This window comes from Mastigoproctus giganteus, chromosome 7 (genome assembly GCF_048544385.1).
Source record: "Mastigoproctus giganteus isolate SK-2022 chromosome 7, ASM4854438v1, whole genome shotgun sequence".
In the NCBI taxonomy this organism is placed as follows: Eukaryota; Metazoa; Arthropoda; class Arachnida; order Uropygi; family Thelyphonidae; genus Mastigoproctus; species Mastigoproctus giganteus.
Window position 1 is genome coordinate 212,965,003 of NC_143581.1, and position 22,142 is coordinate 212,987,144.

A 22,142-nucleotide genomic window follows, 5' to 3' on the forward strand; every position below is an offset into this window, starting at 1 on the left:
GGTATGGCCAACCAAGCTGTGTGTAATGCGGCTAGCAATGCAGGTATGGAGGTGATTGGTGTATCCAGATGCCTGATATGCCTTTTCATAGTGTCCCACAAGTGCTCTATGGGATTGATATTGGGGGAGTTTGGAGGCCAGTCGATATGATGGAAGTCAGAACTGTGTTCCTCAAACTGTTCCTGAACATCAAGTGCCCGATGCATCGTCATCTTGGAAGACACCATTAGCATTCAGGAAAAAGTGTAACATAGTGGGGTATACACAGTCAGCAAGCAGTTGACGATAGCGGAGACCAGTGATGCGTTGTTCCACATGCACCAGGGGCCCAAGTTCCTGCCAGTGAAACATACCCCACACCATACAAACGCCTCTACCGGCCTGCACTTTTGATACCTTGCATGATGGATGAAGAGCCTCATGTTGTTAATGCCAAATCCGTACATAACCATCCACGGTGTGGAGTAAATAACGATTCATCCGACCAGCACATCTTCTTCCAGTCTTCTAACGTCCAGCTTGCATACTCTTTGCACCAGGTGAGTCTTTTACGCCAATAAACCCTGGTTAGGAGAGGATGCCGTCTGCTAGTATAGCCCATATGTGCAAGCGTGCGATGCATGGTCATGCCAGATATTGTTCCGGGTTGGCCCATGTTGTATTGGGTAGTCAACTATTCAACAATGCTGTGCCTGTACAAGTCGTCGGACCCGGCACTCACCTCTAATATCAACCTTTCACTGATCTTTGCAGTTTTGCTGTCAGGTCATTGTTTGACCATTTTGATGCTAGTCCTGGTACACTTTAACAATGATGGCTCTCGAACACCCCACCAGTTCAGCCACTTGGGAAATCGAGGCACTAGCTCGTCGAGCTCCTACAATCTGTCCTTTATCAAAGTCTGAAAAATTCATACTTTTACCTATCACGCTCTATCTATGCTACGTAGGTTGACTAACTCTGCACTCTCGTACCTCACCTGGTCAACGGGTCGCATTCGGTTTTTATAGGGGTGGTCATAATTCAGTGATCACCCAGTGTGTGTATATATATATATATTAGAGTAATTTTAAAAGTTCTGTAAATTTTATAAATCAGACTGAATTTTCTTTCAATTCTATATTTCAGAAAGAAATTTATAAAGTGAAGGAGAATGAAATTATTGCACGAGTTCAGCGTCATCCTCTAGACTTTCATTCTCCAGAGGTTAGAAGTATGTACCTACAAATCTAACATATAGCATGTGTTGTAGAGATAGGAAGGTGATAACCTTTTTCAATCACAATAAGTCTGTTCCAGTCGCTTTTATTTGTTATTTGGAACATATTTTTGTAGATGGGGGAGTGGATTGTTACCGTGTTGTAATTGAAATAAGTTATTTTCACCACATTTATTTTAGGAACACTAATTCCTTATAGCAGGTACAGTCGGACCTCTATGTAATGAAATCGATCATTCCCTTGAAAAAATTCGTTATAAAGAAATATGACATTTTCAACAAAGAAAAATACTGTAAATTCAGAAATATAGTAAAAGATAGGAAATAAATCAGAAATAAGTGGCAATGAATGTTTCATAACTAAAATGTTTGAAAATTTATTTGCTCAATTAATTGTTTTAAAATAAACAATTAATTCATTAATACATACGTATTAAGAAATGACCACTTACATGATGTGCACAATACATAAGTACCGGGTTTTTCCATTAAGAAGCCCATGGGCTTGTATTTGGTTTTTGCATTTTTAAGGTTCTCATGTCCCTAAATAGAAGCCCACAGGTTTATTTTAAATAATATTTATTTGATTAATGAAAGGCTGTTTTTATTTTAAATAATATTTATTTGATTAATGAAAGGTTATTTTTATTTTAAATATTGCAACAATAGAACAGTATGAAATTAAAAATTATTCTTATTATCTTAAAAAAATATAAATATATAAGACAAATAATAATTGCAAGAAGAGAATTATTTATATTAGTAATTTTCATTCAGAACCTGTTGTATTAGGGCAATCCGAGTTAGTAGTGGAAGAATTGTTGTTTTCGTCTTCATCCAATTCCATTAATTCTTCATCACTTCCATCACTAGCAGCCAGATCATCAGATTCAATTTCAAGTCCATGATTGTTTTCAAGGATAATTCGCAATTTTTGATTTAATATATTGGTCGCTGGTACTTCTCCATTTGCAGCAATGCCACAACATTCAAATGCTCTTTGAATTGATTTTGATTGGATTGTATTACAGGCAGAAATAACCATTTCAACAATCTTTTGGTAAGATGGTCTTTTTTCTATATCGTTTTGGAGTAAATTCAGCAGTTTCTTCTCTTACCCAATTATCCCATTCCTTTCTCATAGCAGCTTTGAAACTGGAATTTATGATTGCAAATTGGTCCTTGAGGTTGCCACAGACATTCTCTCAGATATGCCAGACAAGCTGTACTTGCTACCTGGGAGTCTAAAACGCTGATGGAACTGATATTCGGGTGACACTCAAGTCAAGTGGACCCAATTTCGGCGAAGTCCGGATGGTCTGTGACAGCCAAATCCTCTTTTTGCACCTTCACGATGGTGGGACTGTTAGTAATCCTGGGGATAACCTCCGTGCACAAGTACATGGTGGGTGACCACCCAGGTGTGAACCAATGTAAGCAGGGGTCGAGGTGTGGCGCCCACACCACATGGAGGAATGCCACCCCTCTATGTTACCAGGCAGCACTATGTGGTAGATGACTCTCATCAACCGGTGCAATACCACCACTTTGCTTATTGGAGGATTGAAGTGGTGGAACCCATGTTTAGTCTCTAGAGCTAAGTTCCGGTCAACCCTTCCCCATCTCTTCCATCATGCAGTATGATTGATGACTTTTGAGGTTATGATGAACAGCGTGGCGAGATCCAATATTCCTTACATTTTTAGGATACAGCTCTAAAACGGTGTTTGCAGGCCGGCCGCTGGTTAGTACACCGGACCGAACCTATTGGTAACTCTCTAGGAGGCTTCCGAATCAGCAAGTGTATAATCTTGCTACCTCTACTCTGCCAGATAGTGACTGGGGGAAGTCCGAGTAGTGTGTATGCAGGGAGCATTGTCGAGGACATGTTATGTCAAGAATCTGGGTATATTCTTACCATGTGTACGCCATATCCAAAAATTTCATTACTTCATACAGCATGTCCCACCCACTTTTTCATACTGTTCAATACACCATGAATTGTCAAACTAATAGAGCAAGGTTATCTGCGAAAAGATCTAAACCTCCCAAACACTTCCTAATTCATTTCACAAATATACATGGTCTCAATTCTAATCTCAACGATTTCCATTTGCAGTCTGCCAAACCCCATGTACTTTTTCTGACAGAATCTCAGTTATTGGTTGATTCAACTACTGCTCATCTCAGATGCCCAAATTATTTGCTGTATGATTCCTTTCGCCTCAAATGTGCATATGTCCATTCTGATATTCCTTTTCAGAGACTTGGCAATTTGGAATCTCTTCTCTTTGATCTTCTCTGGCTTAAATCTCTCTACCTCATTGTGTCAAATTCATTTGTTGTCTCTACCGTTCTCCCAACTCCACTAATCACTTGGAGCTTTTTGACTTCCTCTCTTTGCAACTTGACTTTCTCTAGTCCAACTTTCCTAACAGTGAGATAATTTTCCTTGGTGATTTTAATGTTCACAACCCCAGCTGACTTCCGTTTTCTAGCAACACCGACCCAGCTGGTCGAGATGCTGAAGCTTTTGCAATTACTAATGACCTTGCACAAATTGTTCATTTACCTACAAGAAAACCGGACAATCCTAATCATCCAGACAACATGCTTGTTCTTTTTCTCACAAACAACCCTTCTAAGTGCACGGTCGAAGTGAGAGGTCCTTTAGGCACTTCAGATCACAACTTGGCGATTGTCTCTTCTCCAATGGAGCCTTTATCTCATGGCTATTACCAACCTCGTGTTGTTTGGCATTATAAGAATGCAAAATGGTATGACCTGCGAGATTTCTTTTCCTTGGTCGGATTACTGTTTCAAAACTTCTGATGTCAACGTTTGCTCAGATCGTATCAGTGAAATTATTCTTGCAGGAATGGAATCCTTTATCCCACACTCCACTTTAAAATCTCGTTCTTTATCTAAACAAATGTGCTAGGGCTGTTCAAGAGAAGAATGTTGTATATCATAATTGGCTCCAATTCCAATTCTTCAGTTTCATTTTCTGCCTACACAAATGTGCTAGGGCTGTTCAAGAGAAGAATGTTGTATATCATAATTGGCTCCAATTCCAATTCTTCAGTTTCATTTTCTGCCTACACCAAGGCTCGCAACAATTGTAAAGCAGTTATTAATCAGTTCAAACTAGATTTTGAACAGGCTAAGAGTAGAAAACTTGCTTCTTGCCCAAATGGTATCCGAGCATTCTGGTCTCTTGCCAAAGCTATTGGCTGCAACTTTTGCCCATCTCTGCTCCCACCTCTGTACAAACCAGATGGCTCTGTTGTCACTTCAGCCAAGGATAAAGCTGACCTGCTAGCATCCCATTTTTCTTGGTAAAACACCTCCCACCATTCAATGTAAAACACGCTCCATTCAATGCCTCCTATGGTCTTCTGTCAAAAGGATGTCAGAAGGATTTTGACGAATCTTGATGCTAAGAAAGCTTCAGGTCCCAATGGTATTTCTCCACTTGTTCTCAAAACCTTTGCTCCTGAAGTTACTCCTATTCTTTGCCACCTTTTTTTCACTTTCTTATTCCAAAGGTGTTTTTCCTTCTGCTTGGAAATTTGCTCATATCCAGCCAGTTCCTAAAAAGGGTGACAAATCTCTCCCATCCAATTATCGTCCCATTGCAATTACTTCTACTCTTTCTAAAGTAATGAAGAAACCAATTAACCGCCAACTCTTAAACTACCTAGAAACCTTCCGTCTGATCAACGATTGCCATTATGGATTCCGTCAGTGTCGATCCACCGGTGATATTGTGGCTTATGTTACCCATTTATGGACTAATTCAATGGAATGGTTCGGTGAAACACAAGTAGTTGCCCTTGACATCTCAAAGGTTTTCGGTCGTGTTTGGCATAAAGGTCTTCTAAATAAGCTTCCATCTTATGGTTTGCCAACTGTTTTTTTGTAACTGGTTATTCAGTTTTCTCTCTGACCACTCACTGAGGGTGATGATAGATGGCTCTCTGTCTTCTAACTTCTCCACTAATGCTGGTGTCCCCCAAGGTTCAGTTCTTTGCCTGACTCTTTTCCTTTTGTATATTAATGACCTTCTTCCATTGACTGGAAATCCTATCCATAGTTTTGCCGATGATAGCACATTGAATTCCACTTTCCATTTTGAGAAACCTTGCCCTGCTCAATCAGCTTCAACTTCTCGAAAATCTGCTACCAATTCCTTAAATGCCGATCTGCAGGTAATTCTCCAGTGGGGCAAAGACAACTTAGTTAATTTCAACCCTTCTAAAACTCAGTCTTGTCTTATATCTCGCAAAAAAGATTCTTCTGCTCCTATGCTTATCTTTGGTGACACTCCGATTTCTAGGCAAAATGATATCTCTCTTTTGGGGATTATTCTGACTTCTAATCTCTTTTGGCACAAGCACATTACAAATATTGCTTCCTCTGTATCTCAAAAACTTGGTTTTCTCTTTCACTCTCGGCATTACTTTTCTTCCAAACAGTGGCGCCTCCGTAGCCAGGTGGGAAGGAGCAGCAGTGCGTAGCACACGCTTCTTGATTAGGCCGGGGTTCGAGCCCGTCACCACCAAATACGGAGGATGCGGAAAGGTCAGGGAATGACCACCGCATATCCCGGAGCAATATGGCCTTAGTTGCTAATGCTCCTAAAAATCAAATAACTTCCAAACAGCTGCTCACTCTGTATAAATCGCAAATCCCCCCTACCATGGAATATTGTTCCCACATCTGGGGTGGTGCCCCCAAAACTTTTCTCAGGCTTCTTGATTCCATTCAGAAGAGGGCAGTTAGGTTAATTAATGATTCATCTCTAACAAAGTTTCTCCACTCGCTGTCTCAGAGACGTACTGTTTCTGCTGCATGCCTCTTCTATAGATATTTCCATGGGCACTGTTCTTCTGAATTCGCTTCTATAATTCCCGTTCTCTCTTTCAAAACACTCTGAACACGTGCCGCCACATCCATTTACTGTCCAACTTCAAACTCGCAGAACCAACTTTTCATCTTCCTTGTTTATTCATTCAACTGCCGTTTTCTGGAACAACCTTCCGTCATACGCATTTCCTGAAAATTAGTCTACAGAAGTTCATGTCCAATGTCAACAAATATCTTCTTTCGTCTTCTCAACCTCCAAAACCAAGCATGGTACTAAGTACTATAGGTTCTAATACCGCTTGTGTTTGGGGTTTACATTAAAAAAAAAAAAAAAGTACTTGTTAAAGGATAGTCAACACGGAAAGAGGTTACAGCAACGAAGAGTATGCGGATATACACTTCATGTATGGTAAAGTCAATGGAAGTGCACTCGAGGCTGCATGTTTGTACCAAGAAGCATTTACCTGCCGAAGGCTGCCCAACAGGTGCACATTCATCAGGATACATCAACGCCTTAGAGAACATGGGCGCTTCGCACATGGAGTATGAGCAGATAGGTCCAGAAGCATAACACTTGATGTTAAGGAAAGGGTGTTAGAAAGGAGAGAACAAAATCCAGGAATTTCAACGAGGGTTGCTCTGCAAGAGCGTGTACTGAGTCATAGCAATATTTGGCGAATTTTACATTGCCAATTACTGTACCCCTACCATATCCAGTGTGCACAAGGTCTCAGCAATACAACTACCCTCCCAGAGCGAACATCTGCCAGTGGATGCAACAACAGTGTGTCCTGATTCCCAATTTTTAAATATTTTGTTCACTGATGAAGCTGGGTTTACTCGTGATGGTATTTTTAATTTTCATAACTGTCACGTTTGGTCCGATGAAAATCCTAATGCAATTCACGAGTCACAACATCAGCAATGTTTCTCGTTGAATGTCTGGGCAGGACTACCAGGAGACCATCTAATTGGACCACACTTTCTGCCAAACAGGCTAACAGGAGAGCTGTACCTTCAGTTCCTGCAGAATGTTCTTCCAGACCTCCTTGATGGTGATAATGATCCACTTCAGCAACACCAGGACATGTGGTTTATGCATGATAGTGCATCGGCACATTTTACTCGAGTTGTGACTCGATATCTAACTAGAAGGTATGGTCAGCGGTGGATAAGTAGAAGTGGGCCTGTAATATGGCCTCCCAGATCACTAGACTTAAATCCTATGGATTTTTGTATCTGGGGTCATGTAAAAAGCTCGGTGTACACTTCTGACACAGTTGAGGAATTGCAGTGTCGGTTGAAGGAGCCTTTCAGCAAATCAGAAATGACTAGGCAGTGCACTCGAGAGAGAAAGAGATGCCTGAGAGGATTCGCAACTCAATGCAGAGAAGACTACAAAGCTGTGTACAGATGCAAGGACAGCATTTTGAACACCTCTTGTAACATCTGTAAAATCCTGTGGCGTTGAAACCAAAAATTAAAAATGTATTATCTTATGTTTAATAAAACCACCCTTAGCAAAGGATTCACAGCTTTTGCTAAATTAGTGCTCCCATAGTCAGTGGCGGATCTTAACAGAAAATGTGCATTATCTCAAAAACGGTTCATTTGCAGCCCGATGTTCACTGGGACTTTTTTATTTTACTTATTTTAGTTTGTACTTTTCACTTTTAAATTATTGACCATCAGTTTTGAAACACCCTGTATATAAAAAATTTTTGAGATAAATCTTTATGGGAATATAATAACCATTTTAAAACCTCGGTATAGAATATTGTTGATTGTTTTGTGCTAAAATAGTGACAATAAATGGCACCGAAGATTACTTTTTAAGGGGAATGAAAAAATGGTTGTAGAAAAATGGCAGATCTTTAGTGAATATTGAAGGAAGCAGTGGCTTAAGCTTTTGAAGCAAGGTAGGCTCTGCCTTATGCCACTTTTTATAATTTTCATGGACCATTTAATAAAAGAATGTAAGTTACTGATCAAGATTATTGTGGTAGATGAAAAATTGTATCATTATTTATGCTGATTATTCTTGTTGTTAAACAGTAATTGGGAACTTTTAAGAACCTCTAAATAAATTAGATAACAGTTGTAGAGAATATGGCATGAAAATAAGTTATAAAAATTAAGAGAAACAAGGAAAATTTAAGGTGTAGGCCAAATAATCAAAAACCGGAATACATTAGTAAATTTGCATATCTAGAAGCAGTCTTTAATCCTACAGTGGTTCCTCAGTTGTAACAAAGTGGGGTTACACCTAGAAGGTGAAAATTTCTGGAAAAAATTTGGATTTTTTTAATTTTGCTTGGATTATACCAATATTTCATCTTTTCGTAATGGATTGCAATACTTACTGATTAAAAATTATATACTTACTGTATATAATTTTTTAGTTTTAATTAAATATTTACGTTTTTTATAAAATTAAAAGCAGAATAAAAATATTTTATTATGCTTCAAATACTTGTTTAGCTAATCTTCCTTCTCCCCATTCTCTATATCCATACTTTCTAAGTTTTCTTCATTTACATTTTGTTAGATATATTACTTATCGTGAGTGCTATTCATTTGTAATAGGATCTTATCTCATTTTTAATATGACTGCAGGCAGTTCTCGCTTTAAGAGTTTTTTTTTTTGAAACTATCAAGTATCAACAAAATCGAAAATATGAACATTAATTGCAAAAGGTGAATGTTAAACATTCATAAATACTGCATTTCAAACCACATGCGTAGCTATACAATACAGTGTACCCAGCTTTACAATATTAATCCGTTCCAGAGACACCATCGTATCGTGAAAATATCGTAATGCAAACCCAATAACACATTGTTTTTTGGTAATTCGTTCCACGACCTCGGAAGTTGAAATTTCCGCTATATAACTCTCTAAAAGGTCGTTTTTATAGTGCAAATTGTATTAGTTACCAATTCAAATCACTAAAATGCACTACACTTTCATCGTTATCATATGTTCTGTTATAAGAACCAATTTTGAACTGTTTTGTGATATTTTTCTGAAGCACATTTCTGAAGGTCACGACCATAAAACAATAAAAACAATTTGCACTTTCTGGTTTATTGGGCTTTTTTGTTACTGCAAGCAATTATAAGCGGGTAGTAAACTCGATGTTATTGCATTTTCGAAAATACCGATAATTGTGTGGTTTTTTGCATTATTATGGTGAAATGTGTTTCCCCTTTACTGAAATCTTCAATCGTATAAAAAACATAAATAAATTTTCAGAATCTTTTCTTCATTCCTTTTTTTTTTTTTTGCTTTGTAAACTTGTTACTCCACACAAATCATGTGTTTGTGCATTCAATTTTTAACTACCAAAGTAGTTAAAAATGTAACCCTACAGTGGTTCCTCAGTTGTAACAAAGTGGGGTTACACCTAGTTTTATAGATTTAATAGACCCCTATTTTTAACTACCAAAGTAGTTAAAAATAGGGGTCTATTAAATCCCATAGACATGTCTACGGGATTTAATTCTCGCTCTACGAGCACGCGCTAGGAACGAATTAACTCGTAAAGTCGAGAACTAAAGAAGGCTTCAAATGAGATATCTTAAATCAAGATTATTCTTACAATTAACATTGTAAGAATAATCTTGATTTAAGATATCTCATTTGAAGCCTTCTTTAGCTGAAAGCTCCAGCTCATGCAAGGCAAAATAAAAAAAAAAAAAATCTAGATCCTCATAATATTGCAGCTATCAGTGAAGAAACCTGTATCAGCTATTACAACTTTTGTTGCCTTATATACAGTTTCTTTCTATATAGTTTGTGTGATACTCAAATAAAGTATAATTCTTGAATATTAAAAGATATTCTTTATAGTTGCTTGCCAAACATTGAAGATTCGCAGTTTGAAAGACCGTTTAACAGCATTTCCACATGTAAGTATTTTATGATTTTATGCTTTATGTATTATTGTAATGTGAAATTCAAATGTATTTAATATCAAGTATTTATTAACAATAATTTTACATTGTCTCCTCTGACATCTGCAAGTAAACCTTATATAAGTTATCTAATCTTATCAAGTGACAGCAGTCAGAGTGCACTGGTGTGGATTTACTTAGACAACTTTAATCAAGGTAACTACTGTCAATGATAAACATAGTTTTTTATATTCTATGCAGTGGATCCTACTGATGATGTTACCAACAGAAAATTCTAAATGGAAAGCAATCATAGATGAACTGATGACACTTGTGATAGAGAAGAAAAATGCACATAAATTATCAAGTGATACAAAAGTCTATAGGAAATATAAACTAGAGGGTAATCAAGTCACAAAAGGAGGTTAGGCAAGCTAAGGCAGATTACAAGAAATCTCTGGCAAAGAAAAGCAGCAAAGACTTGTTTACATATACAGTAAACCCCCGCTATTCGCGGCATCTGTATTCGCGGTTTCGCGTATTCGCGATCGCCGATTTAATATAAAATGAAACCTAAAAAAATGTGAATTTTAAAGCGCCGTGAATATTTTCCGCCATAAAAAAACATGGGCGTGGCTAAATTATCTTTCTCGGTCAAAACAGCGCTCAATGGGTGGGGGGAGAGGGGTGACAAAATTGCTAGCGTGGATGTTTCTCGCTAATCCTTGTTCAGTATGTGTTATGCCCTTGTCATGGAAGGTTTCATCGTTTGCTTTTAATTTATATGCTTATAAATTGAATAAATTTATAAATTGATATGCTTACAAAAATGATAAATCTACCGTTTTGCAGTGTAAAACAGACTTTTTCGAGTGTGTTAACGGAAGAAAGTGACTTTATTGTGGACAAGTTCTTTCTAACCCCTACAAAAATATGGCTACGAATAACAAGAGAAATGTGAAAATATCAAAGAAGGTGATGACATTAGCGAATAAAATTGAGTTATTAGATAAAATTTCTAATGGTGAAAGTGTCTCCTCAGTGGCAAAATATTATAAAATCAATGAGAAAAATCGGAAGAAAAAATCCACCGTAGTGTCCATGAAAACGCGCTAATTGCTTCAAAAATTGCTCTGTAACTCGTGATGTTAAATTAGAAAAAATGGAAAAGGCTTTAAATCTGTGGATAGAAGACCGAACTCAAAATAAAATTCCGTTAAGTTCACTCATCATTCGTGAAAAGGCAAAACTCCTTTATCAACACTTTAGCGAAACTGTCGATAGCACTGGCTGGATAAATTTTTTAGCTAGCAAAGGCGCTAGTTTGAAAAATTTGTTTGAAATTTCTAATAAATATTACATTTAATATTAAATTGTTTCTTATTTTCATTTCGATGCCATATGCTTGCATTTCACTATGTACTGTCTATATACATAGTCATATTATGAAGGTACATATAATACATACATAGACAAAATTTTAGACTAGTTTTTCTTATATATTTCGTATTTTGGAACGGAACCCCTTTATTACTATGGGAGCCATAACTCAGTATTCGCATTTTCGGTATTCGCGGCATTTCTCAGGAACGTAATCCCCGCGAATAGCGGGGGTTTACTGTATTAACAATAAAAGGAAGGGGTTGAATCATATTGGTTCACTTGATATCGATGGTTTAACTGATGAGCCTATTTGCACAATAGGAATTCTTTAGAGAAGGGGATGTAGACATTTATCAAACTCTAAGATAGGAGCTAAATGATTTTGTTATAAATGAAAATAGAACAGAAACTATTGAAGGTAAACATGGAAAAAGTGCCTGGGGCAGATGGATTCTATCAAATTATATTAAGGGAAGCAGCAAAGGTGGTAAGCAAACCCTTAGCCATAATTATGAGAGCATCTTTGGATTCAGGGGGATTCCCCTGTAGACTGGAGATGTGAAAATGTGCCCCAATTCACAAAGGGGAGATCAAAAGCCGACATGAGGAATTACAGACCTGTTAGCATAACTTCTGATGCAGGGAAAATAATGAAGTCACTTGTTAAAGAAATAATGCAGGGCCATCTAGACAGAAATGCACATATACTGCATTCACAGTATGGATTTGTTAAGGGGTGATTTTGTCTGACCAGACTGATTGGATACTGTGATACAGTAACAAAGGAACTGGATGCAAAAAGTAATTTTGATATATACTGGATTTCAGAAGACTGCTGTAAAAATTGGAGCAGTGTGGCATTAAGGGAAAGTTAATGCTATGAATAAAGGGATGGTTGAGTGGTTATCAATGGACACTGCTCTTTGTGGACTAATATTATGAGTGGAATTCCCCAGGGTTCGGTGCTGGGCCCATTGTGTTTCCTGTATTTATTAATGATATTGATGAAGATATATCAGGCTTAATATCTAAATTCAAATTGAAGAAGGATAGATGTATGGAAGTTTGCCTTTGGCCAGTGGGTGGTTGATTGCTGGAACAAACTTCCATCTATTGTTGGATGTAGAGCTGCTGGAACGAGTACAGAGAAGGGCAACTTGATTAGTGAATGGAACAAAGGGTTGGTGTTAACAAGAAAGGTTTAAGTTCTGCAAATTGCAGCATCTTGAGACTAGGCACCTGCATGGTGATCTCATTGAGATGCATAAGGCCCTGAATGGTTTGAGCAAGCTCTATGCTGATGGGATTCTTCCTCTTGTTCAGATTACTCACCTGAGGGGAACATAAATCAAATCGAGGAAAGACAATTGTAGAATAGATGTGTGGAAATTTGATTTTAGCCAGCAGGTGGTTGATAGTTGGAACAAACATCTGTCGTGTTTTATTTTTTTCTGCTGATGCTATATAAGCTTGCTTTCTTGCATCATATGCCTCTATTAATGCTAACTTCATCTAGTAAAATGTAAAGTTGAGCGAAACACTTAATTCCGTGTTCCAAGCACAATTATTATAGTTTATTGGTTATTTTTCTATAATGAAAGAAAATTCCAAGCAAGTAAGGTAATTTACACTACTTGAATATCATTTAAAATGTCATTTGGAATTTGTTAGCAAGCCTAAGGAAAGAAGGAAAAAGAAAAGAGTGAAAAACTTACTGTAATGCATTAATTAGTCACAAGGACTTGACCTGTAAAAAAGAGCATCTCCTCTCCAGTTTGTTTTAAAAAAAGAATGCCCTTTTATACAGATAAGTTTCTTGAGACTATCTTTGCTTGTTTAGAATTTAACATCTTTTATTAATTGAATAAAATTAATAAAATTTTATTAATCATGCTTTACAGGATGTTTACAGGAACACATGTCAATAACTCTTAATAAATTTTAAACAGAATGTGAAACTCTGTAAGAGTAATGAGAGATTACCTAGTTATTTGAATTTCTTTAATTATATCAAATAATCTATAAAATGTAATACAGTAGAACCTGGATAAGAAGTTTTCCAAGGGACTGGAGGTTTAGAACTTCTTAGAAGGGAAAATGACCTAAGGATATGAAATATTAACTACACAAATAAAAATGAAAAGATACACACATATATAAGTTAAAGATCTTTTTTAAGTACTATTTCTGAATTTATAAATATTTACTCTGCCTACGGGAAACATTTTTAAATTGAGGATTTCTAATTGCTTAACATTCTGTTCATTAAACTCATTACCAAGTTGGAAGAATGAGCTCCTTTGGAGTTTCAACATACCTTAAAAGGTCACAATTACAATAAGACAGAACAACAATCCATTAAGTAATTCAGAACTGTTCACAACTATCAGAACTTAACACCTAACATGGTCTACGTATCCAATTATGGATATCGATGAAAACAAATTGCAATATGTCACTTTCATTATATCAAAATGTTCTACTAAAAAGTTTTAGTAATTTCTATATTTAAAGAAAGTATTAAGTGGGAAAATTTCATTATAATAATACACTGTATTTTTTATCATGAATTTTTTATGCGGGAAAAATTTTTACATGGGAAAATAATACATTACAGCATATAGAGTTGAAATTGGGAAAACTTCTTATGCTGTTGTTGTTGTTATTTGGTTTTCAGGAGCATTAGCAACTAAGGCCATATTGCTCCAGGAAATGCGGTGGTCATTCCCTGACCTTTCCGCATCTTCCGTATTTGGTGGTGACGGGCTCGAACCCCGGTCTAATCAAGAAGCGTGTGCTATGCACTGCTGCTCCTTCCCACCTGGCTAAGGAGGCGCGACTTCTTATGCAGAAATTTCTTATCCAGGTACTACTGTAATTTGTTTCTAATGTGAAGTTGTTTTATTCAATTTTGTATTTCTTTAGAATTCCTTTTTATGTCTTTCAAAGAGTCTTATGCCTTTTTAACTTTTCTTATTGGGATGTTTTGTGTTACAATATAGAACAAAATCCAGGATATTTGAGAAGTCAGACATTACATGGAAGTTAGAAATTAATTGTGTGGTCCAGTGGTAAACTAGATGGATTCTAGTGTTACCATTATCTTGCATTCTGTAAGCAGACCTACCAGTTGTCCCAGTTTAGGCAGGAGACTGAGATTTTTGCTCTTTCTTTATATTCTCTTGATTTTCCTTGAACTTTGAAAGTGCTGTGCAAAATCCATATGCCTAGTTCTGTGGGAACTTCTCCTTGTCCCAAGTTATATATCTGGCAGCAATTAAATATAATTCACCTGACTTATTCATTCAATCCATTTTTTTTTTTAGAAATCCAGTCATCAATAAGAACAAAACCCGGACATCTCCAAATGAAAAGGAGATGGCAGTGTAGCATGCTATGCTGCCATCTTCTCCTTGTTCCCAAATTATATATCTGGCAGCATCAATACAGTTAGAAAATAGCAATTCTGATAATCCTAATCATTTAGTTAACTCTCTTAATCTTTTTTTCACCACTAATCCTTCGACTACACTGCCTTAATAGAATGTTAGAAACATACGTAATATCACTTATTTATTAATAGCAGAAATAGTCCTGTATCTCAGGAATTACTGTGTATACAAGGTATTCCTGTTGATATTCCATTTTTGAGAATAACCATTGGATCTATCCAGTTTGATTGATTGAGGATGCATCGTTCCAGATGATCCTACAGATTCTTGATAGGATTCAAGTTTGACATCTGATAGCTTGTTACTGGACTGCTCTGCATATCATTCCTACACAATTCATGGGCTGTGGTATTGTCGCCTTAGAACAGTCACTATCCAGGTTCACTGTCAGCAATATGCATGGAATCTGGCCTGCAAGAATGTTCAGATGTTATCCACCAGCTGATAGGATAATGCTGCTCTACATGGTTTTTGATGTTTGTAAACTAATGGCTGTTTTTTATGCTGATTTCAGAAATCACTTGATGTCACGAGTTGTATTTTTGAATGCAAGTTAGGAGTGAATTGTGGGAATTTGTAAACTAAGTCTTCACATGTTGGAAACACTACCTTCAGAACCAGTGTTTATCATTGTGAGCTTAGTTTATTTTTGAGGTTGCATCACACTTGTGCTGAAAAGTGAGTAAAATGTCTTCACACAAGTGTTTGAACAATCTGAACCTATTTTGTTATATTTATGGAAATTATGTAGCAAAGACAAGATATTACAGAATTGTAAAAACACGTGTGCTTATTTTAGAGTGAAACTCTGTGACCAAGATAAACAATGGGTTTCACATAAAGTTTGTCACACTCGCGTTGAAACATTGAGACTGTAGAAAAATAGTAAAAAGAAGGTTATGCCATTTGCTTGCAATTCTTATGATTTGGCAGGAACCTACAAACCACTATGATGACTGTTACTTTTGCATAGTTAATGAAGAGGGATACAATACAAAGAGTAAAAAGGGCATTGTGTATCGTAATATTCCATCTGCCATTAGACTAGTCCCACATGGAAATAACCTGCTAATTCCATGCCCTCCACTTATATTGGAGAATGTAGCAGTGGAGAGTGCTGAAAGTGAAGCTTCTGAAGATGAAACTGACGTTGACATGCATGGACTCAATGGTCTGGTAAGAAATTTAAATTTACCAAAGGAATCTGCAGAATTCCTTGTTTCTAGACTTAATTCAAAAAATCTTGTAGCACATGGTTTTTCTCATGGTACAGACACAATGAGAACTAGTCCCTTACTTTTCTGAGGATGATTCTGATTTTTTTGCAGCAATATTAATGAACTATTTAGGATTAGTTACAATCCTACACAGTGGAGACTTTGACTCGTCAAAGAGGATTCTCAAAAGTCTCCATAATGGAAATAAATATAGTCCAATTCCAGTAGCTTACTCTGTGCATTTGAAAGAAACATATGAGAACTTGAAGAAGGTATTGACAAATATTAGGTATGAAGAACATGGTTGGTCGGTGCTAACTTTAAAGTGATAGGCATGTTACTTCGACAGCAATCTGGCTACACAAAAAATGCCTTGATTTTTGTGTGTAAGACAGGCAAGAAATAAGCACTGGGATGTCAAGGTCTGGCCAAGAAGAGCAGTAACATAATTTATAAATCACTGGTAGAACTGTCCTCCTTACACATCAGTTTGTGAAAGCTTTACCTCAGGAAGCTCCCTGCTTCAACTACCTTTCTACTAAATTCCCATCAATCACTCAAGAGAAGCTAAAACAAGGTATTTTTGTTGGCCTTCAAATTTGCAAACTGATGAGGGACCGAGATTTTGAGGGAACTATGAATAAAAGAGAAAAACAGGCAAGGATTACCCTCAGGTTTGTTGTTCAGAACTTATTAGGAAATAAGAATCTAGAAAAGAATATGGTTTAAAATATGCTGGCAGACTTCAAGAAGCTGGGCTGCAATATGATTGATTGGCAAGGTACTGTTTTTTTTAACTCCCACATTGACTACTTCCCAGAAAATCTATAAGTGTTTAGTGAAGAACAGAGTGAGAGGTTTCACCAGGACATTAAAGACATGGAGATGAGGTACCAGCAGGGAAGGTGGGGCAACATTACAGCTGACTATTGCTGGATGCTGAAGGACTGTAAAGCAGGAAAAAAAATGAAAATTTGCCCCATCTTAAATCAGTTTTTAAATGAGAGGCGAGTGTTTTGTGGACACACTGTCCTTTTGAAGTGTTTTCAACTTGTATTTAAATATAAAGGTCTGGTAAAAGTAGCATTTTATTATATTTTCAGTGCACAAATTCCATCAAAATTAGTAAAAATTTATGAAAAATCATTTTTTTCAGGATTTTTGAAGTAACCTGATGTAATGAAAACAAAGAAGTCATTTTTAAAATCAGCATTAGAAAATGATTCAGAAACACCTTTTTCTGAGAAAACATGCTTCTTCCCCCCCCCCCCCCCAAATTCAGAGTAGTATAATCCAGAATAATAAAAGTACACAAAAAATCCTCTCCCAAGAACCACCAGCAGTCTGCATAGAAAACAGGATGCATTCAGGATTCGTTAATTTATACAGCTTCCTTCACACCCTCATTCATATATCAGTGCAAACCATGAAATGCCCAGCCACATTCATCTTTGTTGCAAAGTCAACCACTGCAAACTGATTTGTCTGTTCTTATCACACAAGAGGGTTTCAGATTGCCATTTGTAAAACTATTATTCTCAGTTTCCTGTGTGCTGGACTTTTGGAAATTAATTTCTGCCATTCAGCATTGAAGATTTTGGCAGTTGTCTGCCACGTTGCATTTCAGTTTTTATGTAAATGGTACCAATCGTGGAGTACAGTCTGTCCTCGTATAACACGATAGTTGCGTTCCTAGAAATCCTCGTGCAATGCAAAATCGTGCAATATAAACAACAGGCCCTATGGGAAAAGTGGGGTTAGGTGCCGCCCACCCAAGATTGAACACACATTTGGAACCAAAACATTACCAAACACAATAAATAATCGGGTAATTTTAATCGTTATAAATACGTAAGTATTTTATAACGATTAAAATACGTAATAAAAATAATATTATATTATAATAAAGTATTTTTAGTATTTTTTAATACTAAAAAAGTATTTTTTACGAATAAAATACGTATTTTATTCGTAAAAAAATTATTATATTAAATAAAATAGTCGTAATAAAATACTTACGTATTTTATAATACGTAAGTATAAATTATAATACGTAAGTCGTAATAAAATGTTGCTAATGCTTTTGCTTCTATCGTAAGCAAACTTGCTTTTTGTTTGATTTTCTATCCAAAGAGATGACAGCCATTCCATCTCTTCCAATTCTTTGTGTCTTAATCTAATGGATTTTAATTACACTTTGAGTTGTTCCTGCTATGAAAGTTGTTTTTATTTCCTCTGCATTCTTTGTAATTCTCGGCGTTGCCTCATTTAGGTCTGTAGCACGTGCAATATCACATGGCCTTTCATTTCGCTCAAAGCGTTTCACAATTTCATATTTTTTCTCTATCGACAGAGGCGGACAGAAGCCTTACGGGGGAAACCACGGTGGGCCGGAGGCCGGTGTGATTTTGGCCATAAACCGTAGTGTGAGGCCACTATAAATTTTCCCGGGTAAGAATTTTTGACTCAGTCCGCCTCTGTTTATCGATATTGCTTTTCTTTTTCTCTCTGAATCTGCAGTGCCTTCCCCAGGACGTTTCCTTTTCACACCCTTTAAGTATTTTACTCATTTTTAGGGAATAAAGCACAATTACAAAACGAGGAGGCACGCTTGATACACATAAACAAAGCTGCGCGGGTGTAGCAACTGAATAAACAACACCATAAAGGCAGAGATACACTATTAGCACCTCACATTTTACTAAAGCACATTTCTAGGGGTTACTACCATAAAACAATAAAAACAATTTCCAGTTGCGTTTCTGCTAGTGGAACCTGTTATAAACTGGTAGTAAACTCCATCTAATTGCATTTGCGATTATATCGATAGCTGGAATTGTGTTGGTTTTTACGTTATTATGGTGAAATGTGTTTCCCCTTCACTGATATAAAACACATAAATACATTTTCAGAATCTTCTTCATTCCTATCGTGTTGCGTTCTGTTGGGGTGATTCCGCGTTCGACTGCCATTTCTTGTAAACACAAAGGCGAATCGTGTATAAGCGAATTCGGTTCGTGTTATATAAGATAACGTTCCCCTATTTATAAATCGTGTATGATCGAATTCGTGTAATGCAAACACGTGTTATACGAGGACCGACTGTATCTTCTTACAGTCAGACCTGTATCATGATCCAGTCATTTCACTTGCCTACAGCACGGCCTATGGATATTGGAATGCTGGACTTCATCTTTAATATTTAGGTAATATTTTTAGAATCTCCAGATTCTGACACCTTGCTTGGAACTTTATGAAAGTTACTGTTCTTGGAATGAATAGTTTTATTCCATATTCCACTTTAATTCTCATCTTTTACCTAAGCCTTGACTTTCCAGCAAATATGCTAAAACTCTTTAAGATAAACATTTTCACCTTAGGACATCCTATACATGTTCAATGAAATTTAGATCTGGAAACTTCACTGATCACTCCATTCATTGGATATCTTGCATTTCCAGTTATTCCTACATCAGTATTCATAAGTCCTAAGAAACACTTCCTAGTTCATTTCACAAATATACATGGTCTATGTTCTAATCTCAGTGATGTCCATTTCCATGTACAGTCTGCCAAACCCCATCTCCTTTTTCTGACAAAATATCAGTTATCGGTTGATTCAACCACTGCTCATCTCAGTTGCCCAAATTATTTGCTGTATTATTCCTTTCGCCTCAAAGGTGAATACTTCCTGTCAGAGATTCGGTAATTTGGAGTCTCCTCTTTTTGATCTTCCCCGGCTTAAAATCCCTCTACCACATTCTGTAAAATTCATCTGTTGTCTTCTACTGTTCTCCCAACTCCATTAATCGCTTGGAACTCTTTGACTTCCTCTCTTTTCAACTTGACTTTCTCCAGTCCAACTTTCCTAACAGTGAGGTAATATTCTTTGGTGATTTTAATGTTCACAACTCCAGCAGGCTTCTGTTTTCTAGTCACACAGACCCTGAGGCTTTTCCAATTACTAATGACCTCGCACAGATTGTTCATTTACCTACCAGAATACCAGACAATCCTAACCATACAGTCAACATGCTTGATCTTTTTCTCACAAACAACCCTTCTAAGTACACGGTCAAAGTGAGTGGTCTTTTAGGCACCTCAGATAACAACTTGGTGATTGTCTCGTCTCCAATGGAGCCTTTATCTCATGGCTATTCTCAACCTCGTGTTGTTTGGCATTACAAGAATGCAAAATGAGATGACCTGCGAGATTTCTTTTCTTCTTTTCCTTGGTCAGATTACTGTTTCAAAACTTCTGATGTCAACGTTTGCTCAGATCGTGTCAGTGAAATTATTCTTGTAGGAATGGAATCCTTTATTCCATACTCCACTTTAAAATCTCATCCTTTATCTACACCTTTGTTTTCCAATAAATGTGCTAGGGCTGTTCAAGAGAAGAATGTTGTATATCATAATTGGCTCCAATTCCAATTCTTCAGTTTCATTTTCTGCCTACACCAAGGCTTGCAACAGCTGTAAAGCAGTTATTAATCAGTCCAAACTAGATTTTGAACAGGCTAAGAGTAGAAAACTTGCTTCTTGCCAAAGCTATTAGCCGCAACTTTCTGCACATCTCTGCCCCCACCTCTGTCAAAACCACATGGTTCTATTGTCACTTCAGCCAAGGATAAAGCTGACCTGCTAGCATCCCATTTTCCTTCCAACTCATTAGCATTAGCAGAGGCATATGATGCAAGAAAGCAAGCTTATGCAACATCAGCCAGAAAAAAAAAAAAAAAAAACTTCCACTTCACCCCCCCTTTCGTTCGAAATACCTGTCCAGCTGAGCCTTAAATTTATTTAGGCTATCAACTTCCACAACAAGGGATGGAAGTCTGTTCCACCAACCAACTATCCGCTGGCTAAAGGCAAATTTCCACACATGTATCCTACGTCTGTCTTTCCTCAATTTGAATTTCTGTCCTCTCAGGTGATTATTCTGAGCAAGCGGAAGAATCCCATTGGCATTGAGCATGCTCAAACCATTTAAAGGTTTTATACACCTCTATCAGATCACCTCGCCGGTGCCTAGTCTCCAGACAGTGTAATTTGCAAAACTTAAGCCTTTCTTCGTAAGAGCAACCCTATGTTCCATTCACTAATCTTGTTGCCTTTCTCTGTACTCGTTCCAGCAGCTCTAGAAATGAGGCCTCCAGACCTGTATACAGTACTCAAGGTGTTGCCTGTCCATTGCCTTATACAAGGGAATAATGACCTCCTTATCCCTGCTAGAAAAATTCCTGTATATCATTGACAAGACATCATGAGCTACTCTTACAGCCCGTCTGCACTGCTCAGAAAACTTCATATCTGCCTGCACAATTACCCCCAGCTCCTCTTCATTCTCTACCACTGTCGGTGTAGTGCCACAGAGTTGATACGTTGCTCTGGGGTTACTGTTTCCTATATGTAGTACTTTACATGTGTCAATGTTAAACTTCATTTGCCACCTCTCAGCCATCTGCTCAACCTTTCCAGATCCTGTTGCAGCAGCATACCGTCAGTAGTGTCCTTAACAACCCTGCCAACCTTTGTATCGTCTGCAAACTTGGACATTAAGCTTGATATACCATCATCAATATCATTTATAGATACAGAAAACAACAATGGACTCAACACTGAACCCTGAGGGATTCCACTAATAACATTAGTCCACAATGAGCAGTGTCCATTGATTACCACTCTGTCTTCTCCCCCTCAACCATCCCTTTATCCATAGCAGCAATTTACCTGCAATTCCACACTGCTCGAATTTGTGCAGCAGTCTTCCATGTGCAACAGTATAAGAAGCCTTTCTAACATTCAAATATATAATATCAAAGTTATTCCCTACATCCAGTTCTTTTTTGACTGCATCATAGTATCCAATCAAATTGGACAGGCAAGACTTTCCCTTAACAAAACCATGCTGTGTCCAAGCTATAACTGAAGCCTTGTCTATATGATCCTGCAGTGCTTCTTTAACCAGTGCCTCCATTAATTTTCCTGGAACAGAAGTTAAACTCACAGGTCTATAATTACTTGTGTCGCCCTTTGATCCTACTTTGTGAATTGGGGTCACATTTGCACAACTCCAGTCTATGGATATCTCCTGAGTCCAAA

General features: G+C 37.2%; 1 protein-coding gene across 1 annotated transcript in view; it reads left to right on the top strand.

The window, feature by feature from the left end:
- bonsai (28S ribosomal protein S15, mitochondrial) overlaps positions 1-22,142 on the top strand; it is a 66,773-nt gene that overhangs the window by 39,463 nt on the left and 5,168 nt on the right. Inside the window, exons 4-5 of the mRNA XM_090377422.1 lie at positions 1,129-1,213; positions 9,942-10,000. Coding sequence (XP_090233548.1) covers positions 1,129-1,213; positions 9,942-10,000 — 144 coding nt within the window. The remainder of the gene's footprint in view (positions 1-1,128; positions 1,214-9,941; positions 10,001-22,142) is intronic.